This window comes from Apteryx rowi, unplaced genomic scaffold, assembly GCF_003343035.1.
Source record: "Apteryx rowi isolate R43461 unplaced genomic scaffold, aptRow1 scaffold_27, whole genome shotgun sequence".
In the NCBI taxonomy this organism is placed as follows: domain Eukaryota; kingdom Metazoa; phylum Chordata; class Aves; order Apterygiformes; family Apterygidae; genus Apteryx; species Apteryx rowi.
This window is the reverse complement of record NW_020449085.1, coordinates 3,988,701-4,008,136: the sequence shown is the minus strand read 5'-3', so window position 1 is coordinate 4,008,136 and position 19,436 is coordinate 3,988,701. Positions and strand designations below refer to the sequence as shown.

Here is a 19,436-nt window from a genome sequence, read left to right as displayed (position 1 = left end):
GGTGCAGCTGCTGGCAATGATCTATCACAATTAAAGACACAGCCAATAAACAATTAATCATGTACATTTTTGCCAAGAACAACAACACTTTATAATATATTAAATATAAAAAGCTACTGCTGCTCAAAGAGCAAAAAAATCAAATTGATGTGCAAAGCACTGAGAGATGTTCTGCAAACTGCATCATGGATTAAACTTTAGAATTACATGATAGTGCATGACAGCTTCTTCCAGGACCAGCGAATTCACAGTAAAATTACAAGGCCAAGAAGTTCTCATGCAGAAAGGACTAGAGCTATCCGATAAATATGAAACATCCGTAAACAATGTTGGACCACAAATGCTTGGCCTAACTCCATTCCTCTAGTAACACTTAACCACTCTATAACAACCCCTTTGTTTCTCAGAAGGAAAAAAAAAAAAAAAAAGAAGTAAAGTAAACTCAACCCTAACTTGAAGCTTAACTGATCTGGATGGTTTTTGCTTAAAGGTGATTTACAGGTTGCTTCCACTGAACCCTACAGAAGAGAAAGGAGAGGAAAAATACAGTCCTCTCACTGCAAAAGTCACAGCTACATTATTACATTACAGTAACAGATGAAACTCCACAGAAAAAATGAAATCACAATTCAGTTCGTCAATCCCCTTTTACTGCTGGGGACAAGATAAAAAGAGATTAATCAGGCAGATGAGTTCATAGGGCCATGGTGGTTGTGTGTGTGTGTGTTTGTTTTTAAATCTGGTCTGTTGGGTATGAGCAAGTCATGTTTCCATTTGCCTGTACTGCTATTATCTATTGGAGAACTTTATTTCCGATTAAAAATTTTATTTCAAAACGCGTTTATTTAACACCACGTTCCTTCGCTCAACTCTGAAACTCCCTGTGCACTCCAGGTTTCAAAGCTTGCGCCCTGTGTGATTTCCTCCAGTGCATGTGACTACAAAGGCACCCGCGAGAGGACTTCTCCCCAGCGTTCGTTCCTCCAAAGGCTCCTATTACAGCAGTCACACAGCACTACAATTTTGTCATGAATTGTACATTTCCCCTCAACAAAAAAGGAACAGAAACAGAAATAAATTGCATTTGGAAAACTACAGTCGGACACCAAGGAAGAATGAAATTATAATGGAATGCACATTCTATAATTCTATGGAGAAAAGAAACAGGAATACTGTTCAAGATCTGATCAAAGTGTATGTACCACTGTATTACTTCAAAATGATCTACATATTACATACCACCATAGCTAAGTCAAGACAATCTCCTCTTATTTTAATGAACATAACTGATGATCCGAACCATAAAAGATGTTTGAAAGGGGGAAAAACAAAATAAAATCAATCAATTGAGACTGGAGTGCAAATACACACCAGAATGAGACCATGGCTGCAGACCTGAGGCACACACAGTTCATAGTTGCAAAAAACCCAGATCCACATGAAGCCTTACTGCACAGCACCGAGTAATCAAACACGACGGAAGAACCTGGAACTGAACGCTAAGAGCTTTCAATACTTACAGTGACATGAAGAATAAAATAGTCAAAAACATGCTTAGCAATATAGCTCAGGTAGGCATGCAACGTACACACACACACACAGAGGAAGAAAAAGAGAATTGCTACTGTTGTATAGCTTTAAAAGACCATATATGCACAGGTATAAATACCTCAAACTCCTCTAGTAGATGAGATGAAAAAAATGCTCATCTTTACTATTATTATGTCATTTTCCATTTTGCTTAATCGTAACTTTTAGAAAGGTTGCAGAAAGAGTTCATAGCRTAGCATTGTTCATTTAAATAAAAGAACTTAAACACTCAATCAGAAATGAAAGCAAAAAGCATTTTTCCCAATACTGCTGAGACTGAAGCAATAAAACAATAATTATATATCATTTAATTTTTGACAAAAACATTGTCAATCTACAAAATTTAACAAAGTCCAGGCATCACCAAGGCTCTACACAAGAAAGCTCCTTGTAAATACAGAAGGCAAAGAGCAAAGGTCAGGCCTGAAAACATTCCCATATCCCTTTTCCTCAGTAATTTCTTCTGTAAGAACTAGCGGGAGACGCACATAACTGAGAAAATAGCTTGACTTCAAGAAAAGCAACCCCTCATCCCTAAAAAGCGTTTAGAAGTTAAAGCTCAGGCGAACACCAGCTCTGCTTGTATTGCTGTACTAGCTAAAACCCTGCTCTGGCTGGAGCAGAGCTTCCACCAGTAGAGCCCCGCTTTCTCAGGCGGCCTTCCACCACCGCCTGGCAAAAAAGCCGTTCTGCAGGGCAGGAGCGTCTGCCCCCGGGGAACCTGCCAGCATCGTTTTGCTCATGCTAAATGAGACTAAATTGGAGCCCGCTGCAATCTAGCGCGCGCTGTGCCAGGAAAAGTTTGCAGTGCAGCCCCAGCCCGCTCGGCAAGYGCCCTGACAGAGCAGCGTGCGTCCAGCCCGCCGAGCGGACCCACTTGAGAGCGACGTGGGTGGGCTCAGGCAGCCAGCGCCTTCTATAAATCCTCGCATTTTAAAGCTGTCAGTCATCACAGAACAACAGTCTCTTCTCTCCACCACGGGATTATATTTTCATTTGATTTAAATATATCTCTAAGAAGTTCTTTTTTCATTAATGCCATGACAGAATACAGTCAGTTTTCTTCCCCTCCAAAAAGCACATTTTTCACATATGCAAACAAAGGGTCATTAATATTTCTCCATCAGCTCTTCTTTGGAATGCATAAAATTCTAGCACACGTCTCAGATAAAATAACCAAACCCCTGTCATGCTTTCTATTTTATACATTAGAAGTATCCTTCACTTATTAGAAACATTTGTAGAGCGCACAGTTATATGGTTTCTACTCTAAAGTTGCCTTAAAACCATGCTATTTAAATGACAAGAGATACAGACAAAAGATAGGACAATAGTTCAAAGGAGGAAGCTATAAGGTTACTAATGTAATGAATGTTTTTCAAAACACACTARCATAGACAAGAAAGGCAAAGGAAAAAAAAGGGAAAGCAGAGGGGCATAAAAATGAATTATCTAAGAGCTACAGGTGGGAGCATGAGTACACAAAGTCCTTGCAGGGACCTAATCCTCAGCCTAATGAAGTCAAGGCACGTCCTCCCAGGGCTTTCTGCAGACTCCTTTTCGGTGATGTTCGTGGCCTGGCTGTCAAAAGCCCTCTGCCACCTGGGCCCGGTTCGGCAAAACAGTCATAACTTCAACACACTCACCGATTCCAGCGCAGTCAATGAAACCAAAATGCATACAACATTTAACTCTTGTGCTGAACTGAAACTAGTATGAATATTAAAGCTGGGGACAGGAAACCAACAGCATAGAAAGTAATAATTTAAATAGAAGGTGAAGCTGTAAGTTTGATGGATGAAGAGATGTATTTAAGCAGGCGCGAGAGAGGGAGAGAGGAAGACCAGAGAACGTGGTTGCTACATTGAAGATAATGGTGAGATGATCTGGAGGTGGGACAGTGATGACATGGCAAATTGCAATTGCAAATTGTAATTTTTAACTAGGGACTGATAAATCCCAAAAGAAAGAAAACCAAAAAGCTGAAATGAAATGAAGCTGTCGTACAGACCTCTAAATAATTTCATATTTCTTCATTTTTAACATCTTCATTCATAACAACTATTTTCCTTGTGGTTTTCACCAAATATATTGCATTTACAATGGAATTCACCTTATTAACTGCATGTCTAATATTACCTGTCAGCTCTTGAACGATATATGATTAATTCCAGAACAATGGAGTCTACTTTTATCTCTCAAAACATGTTTATAGAATTGCAGAACCTATAGATGTTATAGCAAAGGGAAAAAACTACTAGAATATAATTGTTTCTCTTTATATCTGGCAAGATCAGTGACTAGGATCCACTGGCCAACAGAAATTAGTGTTAATGATCATGTGATACAGCACTTTTTTTTTCTTTTTTTTTTTAAGAACTGGTGAGCTTTTAACACGCTGCTTACAGTCAGATCACCCAGCAAGAATCCTTACTGTAAGAAAACAGATTATGCAAGCACTACTTAAAGCAATTTCCAAAGTTTTAAGGAGATATTTAAGCTTTGCCTTTTGTCATACTAACATGGACAAAATAAACATACTCCAATGCCTTGTGCAGTTTCCCAAGTAATAATAAATAAATTCTATGGTCAGATTACAATAAAAAGAAACCCCCAAAACAACAAAGCTTTCTTTCTAGGCAGCTACCTATTATGCTTAACAGGCTTAAAACAAAATGAGTCAAAGATCAAGAGTAAGTTATCTGAGGTGTCAAGTGCATAAGGTTAAAGGTGAAATTTTATTAGGTCAAAGGTGATATAAATAAAATCTTTTATGTCAAAGAAGAAGGGTCACAGACAAGATGTATATAATATAAAGACATCACAGATGACAAGTAATAACTTTAAGTAATACAAGTGTGTTCTCGCTACAGATACCTTCACTGATTAAAAAAATGGAAAGCAGTGATGAATAAGTAACTACAAACATTACAGTGCTTCACTAGGATCCATTTTTATTTCTATACGGTACTTTAAAAGCTTGTTTTCATGTATGTTAAAATTCATCTAAAGTTACTGAATGCTTTAGCTGTGGGGGGGAGGCAAAGTTTGGCTTTAATTGTACATGCTGAATAAAAAGGTACACAAAGCAGATTGTTCTGATAAATGTAATGGCTTTTCTACTTTACAGTGACCGTATCTCTAGGATGCAGATCTTATTACTGCTCTTTGGAAAAAGAAAACTGTGAAGATGGCCTCTGGCCAAGGAAATTTCAGATTACAATGGTATAATTCAGCATTGTATACTCAGGCTAATTAAAATACAGATATAAATAATCTATAAAATATAGTAACAAGGGCAGTATTCGTATGCTGCCAGGACGCTGCATACTACGCATTGACTCATTAAGGATACTGCAGCGGCCCTTAACTGGCTCTTGCAATTGCCTTCGTTCAGTTAGATCCGTTCTTCCCTTTTGCTCCTACWCCGAGCACTCGCTCAAGACATCCCATAAACTTAACCTTAATCTTGATATTAAGCTCACGTTGAAATGTTTTGCTGAAAAGCAGTGGATTTAAGCACAGGCTGTTGGACATCACAAAATCAAGATCTCTGTGCCCTCTAGTGGCAGCTCTCTGCCACCAGCTGGGGCACCGGGCAGCAATGACAACGGGGGCCCTTTTTCTGGCAGCTGGAAGCATTAAGCTGTTAAATCAAATGCTGTGAATAGTGCATAACATCCGGACCAAAAACAACAACAAAAATATCTACTTCATATTTTTCCTCCATATTCATCTGAGGTAGTGGCCAAGCAAAAACCATAGCTCAGCCGGCACCGAGAAAAGCACTGGCTAATACATACAAGAAAATATCAGGATTACAACTTGGGCACTCTCGGGTGCAGTTACTGACATGAAAGAACTCTGGTAACTCTCCTGGCTTGTACTTCTAGGAAACTGGAGGCAGTATGAAGGTAAACTTGGCATCCAAAACCAAACTCAAAACAACCCAAGTCCCAGGAACCAAAAAGGGAAAAGAAAGTTCAAGTCCTTTCATTACGGCTGGGAAGGGGTAGGCAAGCTGCAACTCAGCAAAAATGTATTTCTCCAGACAACTCTCTCCAATTTTAATACTCCACTTTTCCAGGGATAACTATCTCTGTGGATTTCAGAGACTTATCTCTCCAAAGCTTTCTTAAAAAGAGAAAGGAAACACGCCATTACTGACCATTTGAAGCTGTAAACAAAGAAACTGCTTCAACTAATAAAAGCAATATCAAGAATTGTGAAGGAAAAAAGGAGACATCCCAAAATTAGAAGTACTGGGTAGTAACATTTGAATCATCCTGGTTGGAAACAGATTTCTTAACACAAGGAACTTCAGTCTGATTCAGCTCTGAAGAATTAGCTTGTGCAGCGTTTCTTTGTAAACGTCTGACAGGTGCAATAGCTGCCGATTCCCAAATTTGGGGGGAAAGACAGAACTCAAAGCCTGCTATAATTTCTGCCTCATAGAAATGGCCTTGACTTAATCCTGTTGTTCAGTTCAAGCAGCAGCAACAAGAAATTCAATCAGACAGCCATTCACAATTCTTTGCTTAGCACAGCATGGTTTCTTGATTTAGAATAAAATGTTCTCAGTGTCTCCTCAAGATCACTCCAAGTGCCAATTCTTCTAAAGAAGTAACTGAAAAACTAACTATTGTTCTTTCCAGTGGTGCTCATACTTGCAAAAGATTTCCATGATTATATTTTAAGTAATTTAGCACTACAACTTTCAGCATTAACAACCTTGATGCACAGGGTAGGGCATCTTGTAACCTAAGTAAGCACTAAGATATTTTAAGCAGCATTGTTCTTTTTTCCTACTCATTATTTGCTAAGATTCTCTCTAGACAAGGCTGAGATTAATCATACAGGAAAAAAGCAGAGGAATTTGGGAAATTGCATCAGATCTAACTACTACGTTATTTTTAATGGCTTGGTATTCATTTTCATTGGAAAAACACGGCTGTCAAATTTATATATACAAGCACTTGTCAAGCATCCTTTTTACATATATTTGTAAGAGTGCTAAGGGCTTTTATGAGGATGCAGACATCTGACATCTTTAATTACTACACTGAATTTTGACCATCCTTTTAACAGCTACAGATTGCGTTTATTATAAAAATGAAAAACTACGCATTCACTGTGGCCTCAAGGAAACACTATATTCTGCTGCACTTTGATTTATAATTGGCTACYGACTGTTTTTCAGGGCATTCATTTTTCATTGCTAAAGCTTTCATAGGTTTCGGACCATGTTCCTCTCTGTCCATCAGTACGACCTACTCAAGTTGACAGCTCCCCTAGGGGGAGGGGGAGAACAAGACATTCTGTGACAATGACTTTAGATTCTTCATCGTCCCAGATAACTTAGATCTTGTAGGTTGATGGATATTCTGCAGTTTTCCTCAAAAGCTGCTTGGAAGAAGCAAGATACAGGCAAAGGAATGAGTAACGGATTGCCAAAGATGTTAAAAAGCTAGATGTGGCCAAGGTGAGATAAGAAAAAATAGCATTTGAGTTTGGAGGAGCAGCTAGGGGCTCTCATTTGACTATTTTAATATCTAGTCTTTGTAGGTAAGCTGTTTTGTAGCTCTATTGAAATGGGTTTTATTTAAAGCAGTGAAGAATATTTACTATTTGGAATGGTATAAAAGGAATGAAAATAAGATGACCACTCATGGAACATAACACAAGAATCACAAAGCGTAGACCCTTCAGAATTAATTGCCAGTCTCACTTGACTCAAGATTTGGAGCACTATATGAAAGGAGCAAGAAAAGTAAAGCAAAATGCAGACATCTTCAACACACGAGATTTTTATGATGAAAAGGTAAATACAGTGAGATGAAAAAACACCTTTGATTTATTGGAAAACAATTAGTCACATTTCTATAGAGAATATATTTCAAATGGCAATCACATGAAGTATTTGAATTCACTGTTTCTTCACTCATTTTCATCGGCAGTCTAAGGCATTACTCTTCCCATGCTAACAAAAATATTCTTGTTCAATTCCTTTGCGAGAACTTTCAAGATGTTCTTAGCATTCTCAGCTGGATGGCATTTAAAACTAAAGGCAAATAATACAGTAAAAATTGTTACAGAACGTACCACTTCTTCATCCGAAAGCTCTCGTCCTTGGATACTGCTGTTTTCTCTCACGGCTTGTTGGTGTTTTTTCCCTTTAATGTGGCTAAAAAGGTATACCTCCGAGGAAATCTGTAATGACAATGAATTATGAGTAATTTTTTGCTCAATAATAAGAGAATCTATAAACAATAGTATTTTAATACATGCTATTTTTTAGGAGTATGTTCAGAATCTGATACRTAACTAAGGCAACATCTCATAACTATGATGTTGAAACAGTTAATTTTAACATCTTAAAAAAATTTTTTTTTTTTAATTTCAGCACACTATTTTCACACCCATTTTACTGATTAAGAACCAAAACTGTCCAGTCTTCCTCAATGCAATTAATTCTTATTGAAAGCCTGGCATAAGTGCCTATGCATTAACCTACAGTTTTGTTTTGACATAAGATGCGATACAAATGTTGCAGCTTAATAGGGTGACACCTGCMCAAAGCAAAATTGACATGGTGCAGCATACAGACCAGACCTAACAAAAACTCAACACAATGATTTTGTTTAGGCAACAGATGAATCAAAAATACACTCCAATGAGCAGCAATAAGATTCAAGGATGGGTCTCTATCAAACCTAGTCCTGAAATGGCTCCATGTTTCTACTCCACAGAAATTGTGCAAGTTTTTCTAGCAAAAATATACATATACAGTTCTTCATTATGGAGTTTTATATTCTAAGAGATGAGGGTATTGATTGTGTATATTTAAAAACATATCTTAGGCTTTGCAATCTCTTTGATGACCAGACCAAGGAACTACTGTGTTTTATTTTATTTCATTCATCCTTTAACTGACAAATTGTACCAGTTTTAATTATGCAATCTGTTTTAGGAGAATTACATGAGTAAATTAAATAAGTCTGTTAAAAAACAAAAACAAAAACAAAACCGTGAAGAAACAGATGCCATTTCATGTAACCATGAGGAATTCCAGATGGACTGCCAATGGAACGGACATTTAGACTTACAGAGCTCAAGCACAGAACTTTATCCCTCAACCTAATTTACATACACATCTTTTATGCAGGACCTGAGAGTAAATCATATAATGATTTGCTAGACAGCAGTAAAATAATAAAGATTAAAAGAAAAATTTTTGCTTCTCATGTCATTTTGACTTCACTCTAACCTTCATTCTGAAAGGCATGATAGGTAAATGATAGGTAAATGCACAAGACTTTAGTCTGCTTTATGGGAGAACCCAAGTTTCTATTCCTACTCCAAGTGATCTTGTGCAAGCTTACTTAATTCAGCTATTAAAGAGAAATAATGCTTACATAACTTCCTAAGGAGGATATAAGGCTTTGTTCAATAATGCCTAGTCTTTGCACATCAATAAGAACAATTATCAGCAAGAATGGATCTCCTTACTTCCTACTCAGCAACTGTACAGCTCCCTCTTTCTCCACCATTCCTGGGACATACAGGACAGTGGACACAGGAAGATAATCTTGTTCAGACCTAAGGTCTGCCTAGCAAAGTACTTGGTCTCCCAACAGTGTCCAAAAAGTAGATACTTCAGGAAAAGTGAAAAAAATAGAGGAAGCAAACAGTCATTCTCCCCTTCAACACTCCTAAGCCTCCAGCCAAACTCAGCTCAAGAACTTTGAGCTTTATGTGGCTGCTCTGTATTTAGTAACCTTCAATGAATGCAAATTCAATGAAACTTGTCCAATCTTCCCCCGAAGCCATATTAACTTCCAGTACCCACATCTTACGACAAGCTGTTCCATAGTTCAGCCATCTGCTATGTAAAGAATCTCCTCCCTTTTTTTGTTTTAAACTTCACTTTTTAACTAGCTTCATTTGATGCTCCCTAATTCTTATTTTAGAAGACAAAGCTAACAACTGACTACTGTCCACACTGTCCATTCTACCTATTATTCTGTAGTTCTCTTTCATATCTTCTCTAAATCATCTAATTTATAGACAGAAGAATCCAGATTAAAGACATTCCTCATACAGAAGCCATTCCATACCTTTCATCATCCCTGATGCCCTTCTCTGAACCTTCTTCAGCTCTACTATTTGCTTTCTGAGATGGGCAAAAACCTAACCTGCACAAAGTATTCAAAACGTGGGCAAAAACCGATTTAGAGAGCAAGAAAATTATATTGTCCTGTTTTGGTCTTTGTTCCTTTCCTATTAAATCTTAACATTTTTATTCCTTTTCGACTCCTACTGACCCTCTGACTATGACTGAAACTATGAATTAACTTGGCAGTTTAGTGGAACAACTGAAATAATCATGACCCCAAAGTAAGGTACACTTCACAAGGCAGAGCAGGGACACAACAGATACACAATGCTCTCATTTGTGAGTGAAGCATAATTTGTATCTCTAAGGCTTAGGTTGGCCTCACAATTTTGATAGTATTCCCACTATCCAGCTTACCATGACACTGCATAATGAGCACTGTTTCTTTCGTTCATATGGTGTAAGTTTTGGTGCATAATCAGTATTAGCATGTCTTCCACTACTTAATTCAGCTGCCTTCTCTTTTCTTTGTTCAATTTGTTCCATGTGCCTCCGAATACTTTCATCATGCTGAATGCAAAATAATAAACACAACAAAGAAAAAAAATATTAAATTACAGCAAACAGAATTAAATCGTGCAAAGAAATATTGAGAATTACCAAATATTGTACAGTTTTGGATGAACTTAGGTTAAATTGAAATTATTTTTTAATTCTGGAAGGCATTAAAAGTCACCACACTTATCATGTACATTTTAACATTATGCTGTGATTTAAAATCAATCAGCACTATTTTTATTTAAAAGGACAGGATTTGTAAATCGTTCTATAGATCTGTGTGCTACATGTAACATCTCAGTTCTTCTGTTTTGTTCTTAATGAAACACTCCAGCAGAAAACACAAGTCCAACTTTCAATTCCGCAAGTATGTAACTTATGTTACATGTGCTGTTTTCACTGATAGATATGAAATAATAAAGCACAAATTAAAATGAAATAAATTACTTGTCATTTATCTGCAGTAGTTGGCACAGTTCACAAGGTTATTTCAAAAGGTTTTCATACCTAATTCTCATGTGAATGGAATAAACTAACTATTATTTAAAATCAGAGGCTGGAGTATAAATCTTTATGGAATGATAAAATTGCATTTCACAGTATAAGTAAATGTAGCTGTGGTTCGTTAGAATGRGATCAGAGCAAAGAATTAAACCAAAATGAAAGATTATTTATGCAAATACATAGACCATACTAGAATTTAAAAGAAAATAATAATAATTGAAACTTTACTATGTAGTTCCATCTCAAAACCTTGAAAGTAAAACTTAGTATTTTAGCAGTCTTTACATTTCTTGACCAATAATGGATCTCTCTTCAAAACTTCTGAGACTTTGGGTCTCTGGTTCTCCACTGGAGAGTCAGTTCAGCAGCTGAACTGCAAGTGGCTCAGTCCTTATGCCTATTTATTGAAATCACTGGAGTCCTTCATGGTACAAAAGGAAATAGCCTGCCACACTGTTAATGGCATCAATGCCAGTACCAGTCACTAGTGACTGTGACTGTTTTTGAATTGTTTTCACCAACTGTAGAAGAGTTTTTACATACTGATTTTCCTCATGATTTAATTCAAAATTACTTGACTCTCCTTGGAAAGTACAAATTTATTTGTTCTCATGTTCCAAGCTTTGAAATGAATGTAATTCCATAGGGCTCAGTCCTGTTATTTCCAAATTATACAGTGCATGTTACATGGCAAGGTCCTCTTCTTAATGCAGAAGTCTAAACAAAAACCTCATGTAAAGTTAGAAAATTCAGGACACATTTTACTGCGTTGTAAGATCTTTGCTAACTAAAACATACATACAGAAAAAAATTTTGCAGAAATTCTATGTTATTAATATATTTTTCACCCAAAATATCCTTTTATACCTTCAGCTGAATCTTCTTCTGTAGTTCTTCCATGGCTTCCTGTTGAGCTGCAGTAAGAGCTGCCAACCTCTCTTCTCGATCTCTAACCAAAAGATAATAAATATAGGGGAAACTTGTAATAATGTAAAGTGTACAGTATACTGACAAATTTGTTTGAAATGGAGAACAAGCACCCCCAAAAATGAAGATGAAGGTGGCTCAGTAGAAAAGACAGACAACAGAAACCAGCTTAATTAACAGAGAATACAGAAGATATAATTTTGATGATTGAATAAAAGCATACACTTGAACCTTTGTACCAGATCCCCAATCACACTTCAGTCCAACCGAGAGCAATGGCAGTCAACACAATGCTGCAAAATAAGGATGAATGTGATGCCCTGCCACCATTAGCATTCTCCAGCCAGTGGCTGTTGTCAGGAAAGCAAGGGGGAGAAATACAATAGCAAATCAGAGAAAAAACACTCAGCAGTTAGGACAGTGCAGTTTATAAATATGATGGTCACAAAAAGTTTGAATATAGAAACTTATTAAATTTTGCCCAACAGGAAATGATACTGTAGGTATCAGTTGTGAGTGACAAACTGATGCTCTAGAGGCATTGCAATTCTAAACATTCAAGATTTGAAAGGACAGCAAAAAGACTGGGCATTTATATTACTATCACTGTTGTATCTTTTGTACAAAACTGCAGAATCAGGACCTGTTTTGCTCACTGCGCCTGCGTGCCCTACATCCCTCTCCCAAAACTGAATCATGCCTCATCCCTCACTTGTCCTCTTCACTTTGACAACCCTCCTTCCCCTCCTCAGCAAAGTGCTAGAGCACTGCTGTCACGCTTGCGGAGGTCTGCGAGAGACCGAGTCCTTGGAGGGGATAAGAGAGAGAGGGCTGTGCCTGGGAAAGGGCTCCCATACCCAAGTGCATGAAGAAAGGGAAGAGAGTACCAGCACTTTGCACCACGGCCTCCAAAATGGGTAGCAGTCCTTCAATAGAGAATTAATAAGCAGAAATGGGGAAGGGAAGGACACAGACTGACCCTTAACCCTTACCCACAGCTTCTCAAAATCCACCTGAATCTTTGCACAAAAGAGAGTAAATACCATTGAAATACTGGTCATACTTTTCTTCGGTASTGTATTACAAAAGACTAAAACTGTATCACACCTATCTCTAATGCACATGTTATATACACATAGGAAAATGAGGTACAAGTTAAAGTAGTAAATAAAAGCCAACATACAAGATTAACAAAAGATCCAAAGTGAATCCCCTGAGTATCACCCTATTGAAGAGATCAAGATTTATTTTCCCATGTGAGAAAAAAGCAAAAGAGATATAACTTGAGCTGTTACAACAGCTACAGGCATCTTTTTTTTCTAGAAAAAATGATATCAAGCAGAAAAATAACTAGTTGGTAACAGTTTCACCGTTTCACAGTTGCATCGGTAAGCCAAGGGAGCTCTTAAACCCTAAATAAGTGGGCTACTCCTGCTGTTTGCAGGAAAAGAGGGTTGGGATGGGAGAGAAACACTTCTCCTAGAAGTCTGGCAGCTCTGACAAGGGCCAGAAGAGGTCATGAAAGCTTTGGGTAAACTGAGCAACACAGAAGGCATTCGAAGCTATCTGCCATCTTTTTAAAGGGCATTCTAAAATTAAAGTAGTTTGAATGACAAAACTAGAAAGGATAGCAAAGAGAACACTACTAGGGAATAGTACCAACAGTAACAACTTGAACTGTAAAAAAGTTATTTTACTGAAATAAGTGAAATACTTTCTCACTTGAATCCAACACCTGAGAAAATCTGCATCCTTTTAAAAATACTGTCTCTTGACAGTAAGTTTTTTGAATACCTTATCCAAAATAAGAGGCAGAGGTAGAAAGGCCATTAGAAATCTAAAAGGAGAASAGCTGCCAAGGGAGAGAGATCCCTGAGGCAAATCCTATCCACTCATTTTTTGCATGTGTGTGTGTATGTATACATACATATATGTACATACATGTATGTGTGTGTGTATATGTACACATACATACATACATATATAGAGAGAGAAAGAGAGAGAGAGAGAACACACCCTTACACTGCTTTTGAGCTGCAAGGGTTTTTGTTTGCTGTGTTTTTTGTTTGTTTTTTTAAAACAGAAAACCCTTATTAAAAACAAAGTCATTTCAGTGAAAGTAGAAGGCTCAGAAAAAGTAACATTTCAAAACAAAAAGCCATATAAAATATAAAAACACAGAGGGAAGCAGAGGGGGGAGGAAAAAAGTCTAACAGTGAACACTAAGCACAATTGTTCTTTCAGAAAATATAAGTGAAGTCTTCCAACCACCGGTGGGGAGCAGGGGGGTGGAGGAGATGATGGATGAGAAGTATTATGTACTGTATGTGTCATCTCCCCCGAGGTATATAAAGAAAGCCTGAACCGCAGGCTTTTCTAAAAGTTTTGTTTTAAAGAGCTCCTGACTCACACCATGAACTGAAACAAAACATAACTACCACAATATCCAAAACCAAAGCTTAATTTAGATACTTCTTTCAGCATATATTTTTGAATATTTGTTTAATCCCACAAATTATGACAAATTAATATCATACCATATTCTGGACTAATATTTTCAATTTGAAAGAAAATTCTAAAGTTTCAGTTATCTTAAATATAGGGCATCAAAAGTATTCCTCTATAGGCACTTCTAAAAGCAAGCCTTTTATATGAATAGRTTACATTATACAGTTTTACGATTTCTATTGACAAGAATAAGATTTTCCATATTATGGATTTCAACTCTTTGGAGTATAAAATAGTCAGAAAYTGCATCTAAAAACCTTACTGGAATCAAGTTAATGTACCGTAAGGGCAGAGAGTCTCTTAAAGTCAGTTTTAAATACACTATTCCTTTCATACAGAGGCTTTAATCACCACCAGATGCACGTGGTAAAGCATATACTGAAGAAACTTTAAGCAGATATTCCAAAAATGACTCATTCCAACAAGTATTAAATCTTCAGGATAAGAGTCAAGTCTTAGCAGCAGGAAAAAAAGCCCCAAATGATTCCCCTGAGGTTTCACCACAACGTGCCGGAGTCCAAGATGGAAGGGACAGTCCAGCCAGCGTCCTGCCCAGCTTATCTCCCCTTACCTTCCGAACCAGGACACTGACTCCTGCTTTAACTCTGCCACGGTAAAGAAAGCACAGAGCTGCTATTCATGAGCTGCAATGACTCCTGAAGGCCCTTCTAATAGAACTGAAGCCCCGGATTGCAAGGCATCATACACACATCCCTTCCTGCTCTTCGCCAGAATTAAGCAAAAAAAAAGAAAAGGAAAGGAAAGAAAAAACAAACAACTATCTCATATGATTAGCATCTAGCAAATACAAAAACAATTGCAAGCAGACTACTGTAGTATCAAATACAAAGCAACTGTGTGCAATAATGGCAAATATAGAGGAAACCTGGTGAAACACAATACTAACAGAAGGCAAACGAAGCCACTTATTCTTCACATGCCATAATGCCAGAAAAGCAGCAGATTTAAAACTGATTAAACAAGAAGGGCACAGAATTATATGTCTTGAGCCTTAGAAGAAGTTCTAGTCACAGAAGACCTTTAGGGAGAGAAGTCAAGGGGACAATGATTATATCTTATCTGACCAAATAAGATTTCTATTTTAATTTCACTACACCTTTGAGAAAGGAGACCCAAAAAGCCAGAAACAATTTTTTTTAGATACAGCAAAAAGTCATTATTTACCAGCAGCAACTAGTTAGTGTCTTTGTTTCTCAGCCAAGCCTGCCCCACCTCCAGCCATACTGCAGGACTTCTGGTTAACAGCAAGGCTGCACAATTATTTCTGAGCTCCAACTACCATTAGGAAGCAAGAGCAGTGTACTCAAACTCAACTTTCCACAGCTCAGTGGTATGAATTGCCACTAACATCACCCTTCAAGTTTCTTTGCTATTTCTAAAAGCCAAAGATACTTGGATGTTTTCAGTAAAGAAAAAACAATAATATAAAAACCTCATTTGGCTTGAAAGAAACGCTGAGTACTTTTTCGCAATAAAATAAGAAACAATATAATCATCAGATTTTATAACATCAGAATACCTATTGATAAAAAGTTATCACTAGAAACAAAGTCTTCAGTGCTAGGTCATGGAAAACCCCAAATTTTAAATATTCTTTTCCCCAGGTTTGCTAACACCTATTTCTAATCTTAGGAATAGTTAATCTTCTGGAAAGGAACTTAAATTTTATTAGACCTCAAATGAATTGTTTGATGTGTTGATGATAAAACACCACTGCCCAGGAGAAGGAAACACAGTGCAGAGAATGCAGTACCTAAGTGAGTTACCAGATTTGCTAGGAATAACCTTAATTGGTATTTTCCTGTTTCTGGTATTAAAGTAACTAAACCTATGCCAAAGCTTTTAGTCTGAGCAAAATTTTAAATCAGCTTTGTTCAACAATTTCCCAGCTTTCTAGAAAACTGCCTTGATTTCTTCAGATAAACACAGATATTCCAGTCCCTAAAGAGCTACACAGCAGATAACTGACAGAGGAAGGGAAGGGGTATATAATTTCAGAAAGATAGAGGAGCCTTATACTTGCAAGCATCTATCTTCCTAAAGGAGCGTAACCAAAAATCTTCTCCATGTTAGCTCTAATCTTCCTCAAGTGTCTAAGAATGAGAATCAGATACTGAAGGAGCCCTTCCAACGCATTCTGTTTCATTATGAATGCGACTCAAAATAATTCAGGTGAAGTCCAAGACGTCCTAAGAAAGGCCACAGATCCTACGCAGAATTCATTAGATTTTAACATTTCATTGAAAGTTGAATGCCTTTAATATGCCAAGATAGAATTACTCATGTTTTTAGAAGATGACAGAATGTGATCAATACATTTCAGAATATTTTAATTGGAGGGGAGGGAAAAAAAAMCCCACACTTTTCATGATAACTTTGAAGAAAATAAGCTGTGACAATCAAAATTTTTAAGGAACCATTAGTGATTTTATCCAGAATACTTCTTGACATAGGAAAAATGTAAATTGCATTTAGGTTTTATGGAACGCTTGTGGCAGCGGAACTTTAGGGAGAGAGGCCATAGTGGGAGGTGAATAGTAATAGAATTTGGCAAATTAAATATTAAATAGAAAGTGGTTTTCCTGAGTCAGTAAACCTTTCTCGTATAGCATAATGCCACTCCCCAAACCCAAATCATAATTCATCCTCTCTGCACCTCACGTTTGGCTCAACAGAAAGAGAAAGAAGAGCCACATGAAAACCCCTTTACAGACTTTTGATTATGGGTGAAAACATAAAACAAGTAGTTCATAGGCAGCAGAATTAATGAAGCCTGATTTCCCGGCTTTGTGCTTCACAAATGTAGCCTCTGGTGCCTACCAAAAGGTGAACTCAAATTGATGTCAATGAGTCCAAAAGTTACTGTGGAATGGAGGTAACAGGGAACACAGGAACATTAATCTTGCTTCCTTTGAAAACCTAAGCTAAAATATGAAAAAGGTAAATTATTAAAAGGTCTTGTGAGCAATAAAACTAAGATGAAGCAATTTTAATAATATACAACAAAATATATCCTCGCATGTTATACTGCGCATGTATCTAAGGAATACAAAAGTCTGTTACAGAATTCTGATTTCTTCTTTCAAACCATTTATCAAGAATATTTATTAATATTACTCTTTAAAATACTAAGCTTGAAGTCCTAAGAAGGCACTGTTGTCTTTGTATTTCATAGAGAAGTGGTAGTTTGCCTGAAAGGATAACAGCACAGGAGACGGAAGCAATAAAACCAAACTCTACCTGGCCCTTTCCCGTGCTGCATCTTCCCGGGCTTTCTCTTTCTCTTGCCTCTGCTGCTCAATCCGTGCTTCCTGCTCTTTCCTTTTCATCAGCAGCTCCTCAACTCGGGCTTGCCGTTCTGCTTCCAGGGCTCTCTTACGCTCCTAGTCAAAGAAAAATAATTTCTAACTTTTCCTTTAGAAAAGAAAGAATTAAAAAAGGAAGCTGTATTTTAAAACATTTCCTTATAGAATTTTATCTTATTTTCATGATGGTGTAAGAACCACACTTCTATTAGATAAAGAAATAATAAGAAAATAAAAGTGTATTCACAAGTCTGAACATAGATTAAAAGTACAGTTGCATGAACTAAGCTACACATTAATTGGGCATACATTTTGCTCATCCTGAAAAAGTCTATCCACTAAAAAAACCTGTATTAATCAATTAATGAGAATATTTAAAAACATTTTAAACATTCTAAAGGATAAAGGTGATGTGGAAACAAAATATGCTCTCACAGAATATCAATATTTTAATCATGATTCTAAAATTGTCTGAATGTTGGTCTTGTAAAACAGGAGTTTTGACTGTATGTTTTTGTTCTATCACTGAATACACAATTTCTTTCTCATTACTCAATTTTCACTTGAATCTGACTGTAATTAAGAAACTACACATTGTATTGTAAACCTCTCTGATAGATTAGCTATAACCATATTGGCAACAAATGTAAAAGTAAACCATGTTTGAAATTTTATACTTAGATAAGACATTTATGAGTAGACATATAAAGTTCATGAGTTTTACTATATGAAAACGTGATTATTTGGTCTAGTTGAGCAGTTTGGGGAGCACTGAATTTTTAACATGTTCTTGAATCCTTATCTTACTGAAAAACTAGTCTGSTTTGTACGACATTAAATAAATATCTTTTTAAAATATATTCCCTGGCACAACCTCCAGGTCTGYAAGTACATGTCACTACACTAACAAATTATTTTCCTTTCAGAAGACAGTGCAAGATTTCATTAGCACAAACCAAAACTTGCTGGAATAATGAACATTTTTCAATGGTTAGATGAGGTGCACTGTATTTTTAAATATTGACTTTACAAAAATTTGCATATATTAAAAGCAGAAAAGATTAAGATTATACTTTATTTTAGTCAAGAAATGAAGAGTTACAAAAATAATATTGAACATTTTTTCCATACATAGCATTTTATGTTAGTGACTACGATGTTAACCACACTGTCTTCAATGCTACATGCAATACCGCTCGATTGTGGGTAATCAGAACTGTGGCCTTCACAGTAATTGTATTCTTTTTTACATAAAGTTTCAATAACAGCATTGCATAAATACATTAATTTCCTTCTTAATAAAATAAAAAAGATACAGCATGCTTCACTACAATTGTACAATTAAATAGACAAGAATGCAAACAGCTCTATGAAATACACCCAGCGCATTGTAAAAATGAGCACTGGTTGTACTGGACATTCCTTGCAAAGACCTTTAGGATGGCATCTGAAAACAGATCAGTGTGGCTTGCACATTTTGAATTAGTTACCAGTGCTATTAAATGGAAAAGCATGTCAAATCTGGAAAAAATTGTGATCCCGTAATTAAAAGTTAAAATAAGCTCGATGGAAGGAAAGGTATAAAGATGAATGTGCAGAATCTGGCATCAGGAGAAAGCAAGCAGATTCTACTGGATGGGTCTAAGATATACTAGAACAGGAAAGGGGAGGAGGTGGCGGAGTTGCTCTTTATGTGAGAGAGCAACTGGAATGTATTGAGCTGTGCCTAGGGGWRGMTGAAGAGCGAGTCGAGAGCTTATGGGTAAGGATCAAAGGGCAGGCTAGCATGGGTGACACTGTTGTGGGTGTTTACTACAGGCCACCTGATCAGGAAGAGGAAGTCGATGAGGCCTTCTACAGACAGCTGGAAGTAGCCTCACGATCCCAGGCCCTAGTTCTCATGGGGG

The 19,436-nt window shown here is 36.9% G+C and overlaps 1 protein-coding gene across 7 annotated transcripts in view; it reads right to left on the bottom strand.

Moving 5' to 3' along the window:
- SCAPER (S-phase cyclin A associated protein in the ER) overlaps nt 1-19,436 on the bottom strand; it is a 195,328-nt gene that overhangs the window by 114,127 nt on the left and 61,765 nt on the right. For all 7 annotated transcript variants that reach the window (XM_026068288.1, XM_026068287.1, XM_026068289.1 and 4 more), the window contains 4 exons: nt 17,465-17,607; nt 11,636-11,717; nt 10,124-10,276; nt 7,693-7,800 (listed from right to left, as the gene is read on the bottom strand). In XM_026068288.1, the coding sequence (XP_025924073.1) occupies nt 7,693-7,800; nt 10,124-10,276; nt 11,636-11,717; nt 17,465-17,607 (486 nt within the window). The remainder of the gene's footprint in view (nt 1-7,692; nt 7,801-10,123; nt 10,277-11,635; nt 11,718-17,464; nt 17,608-19,436) is intronic.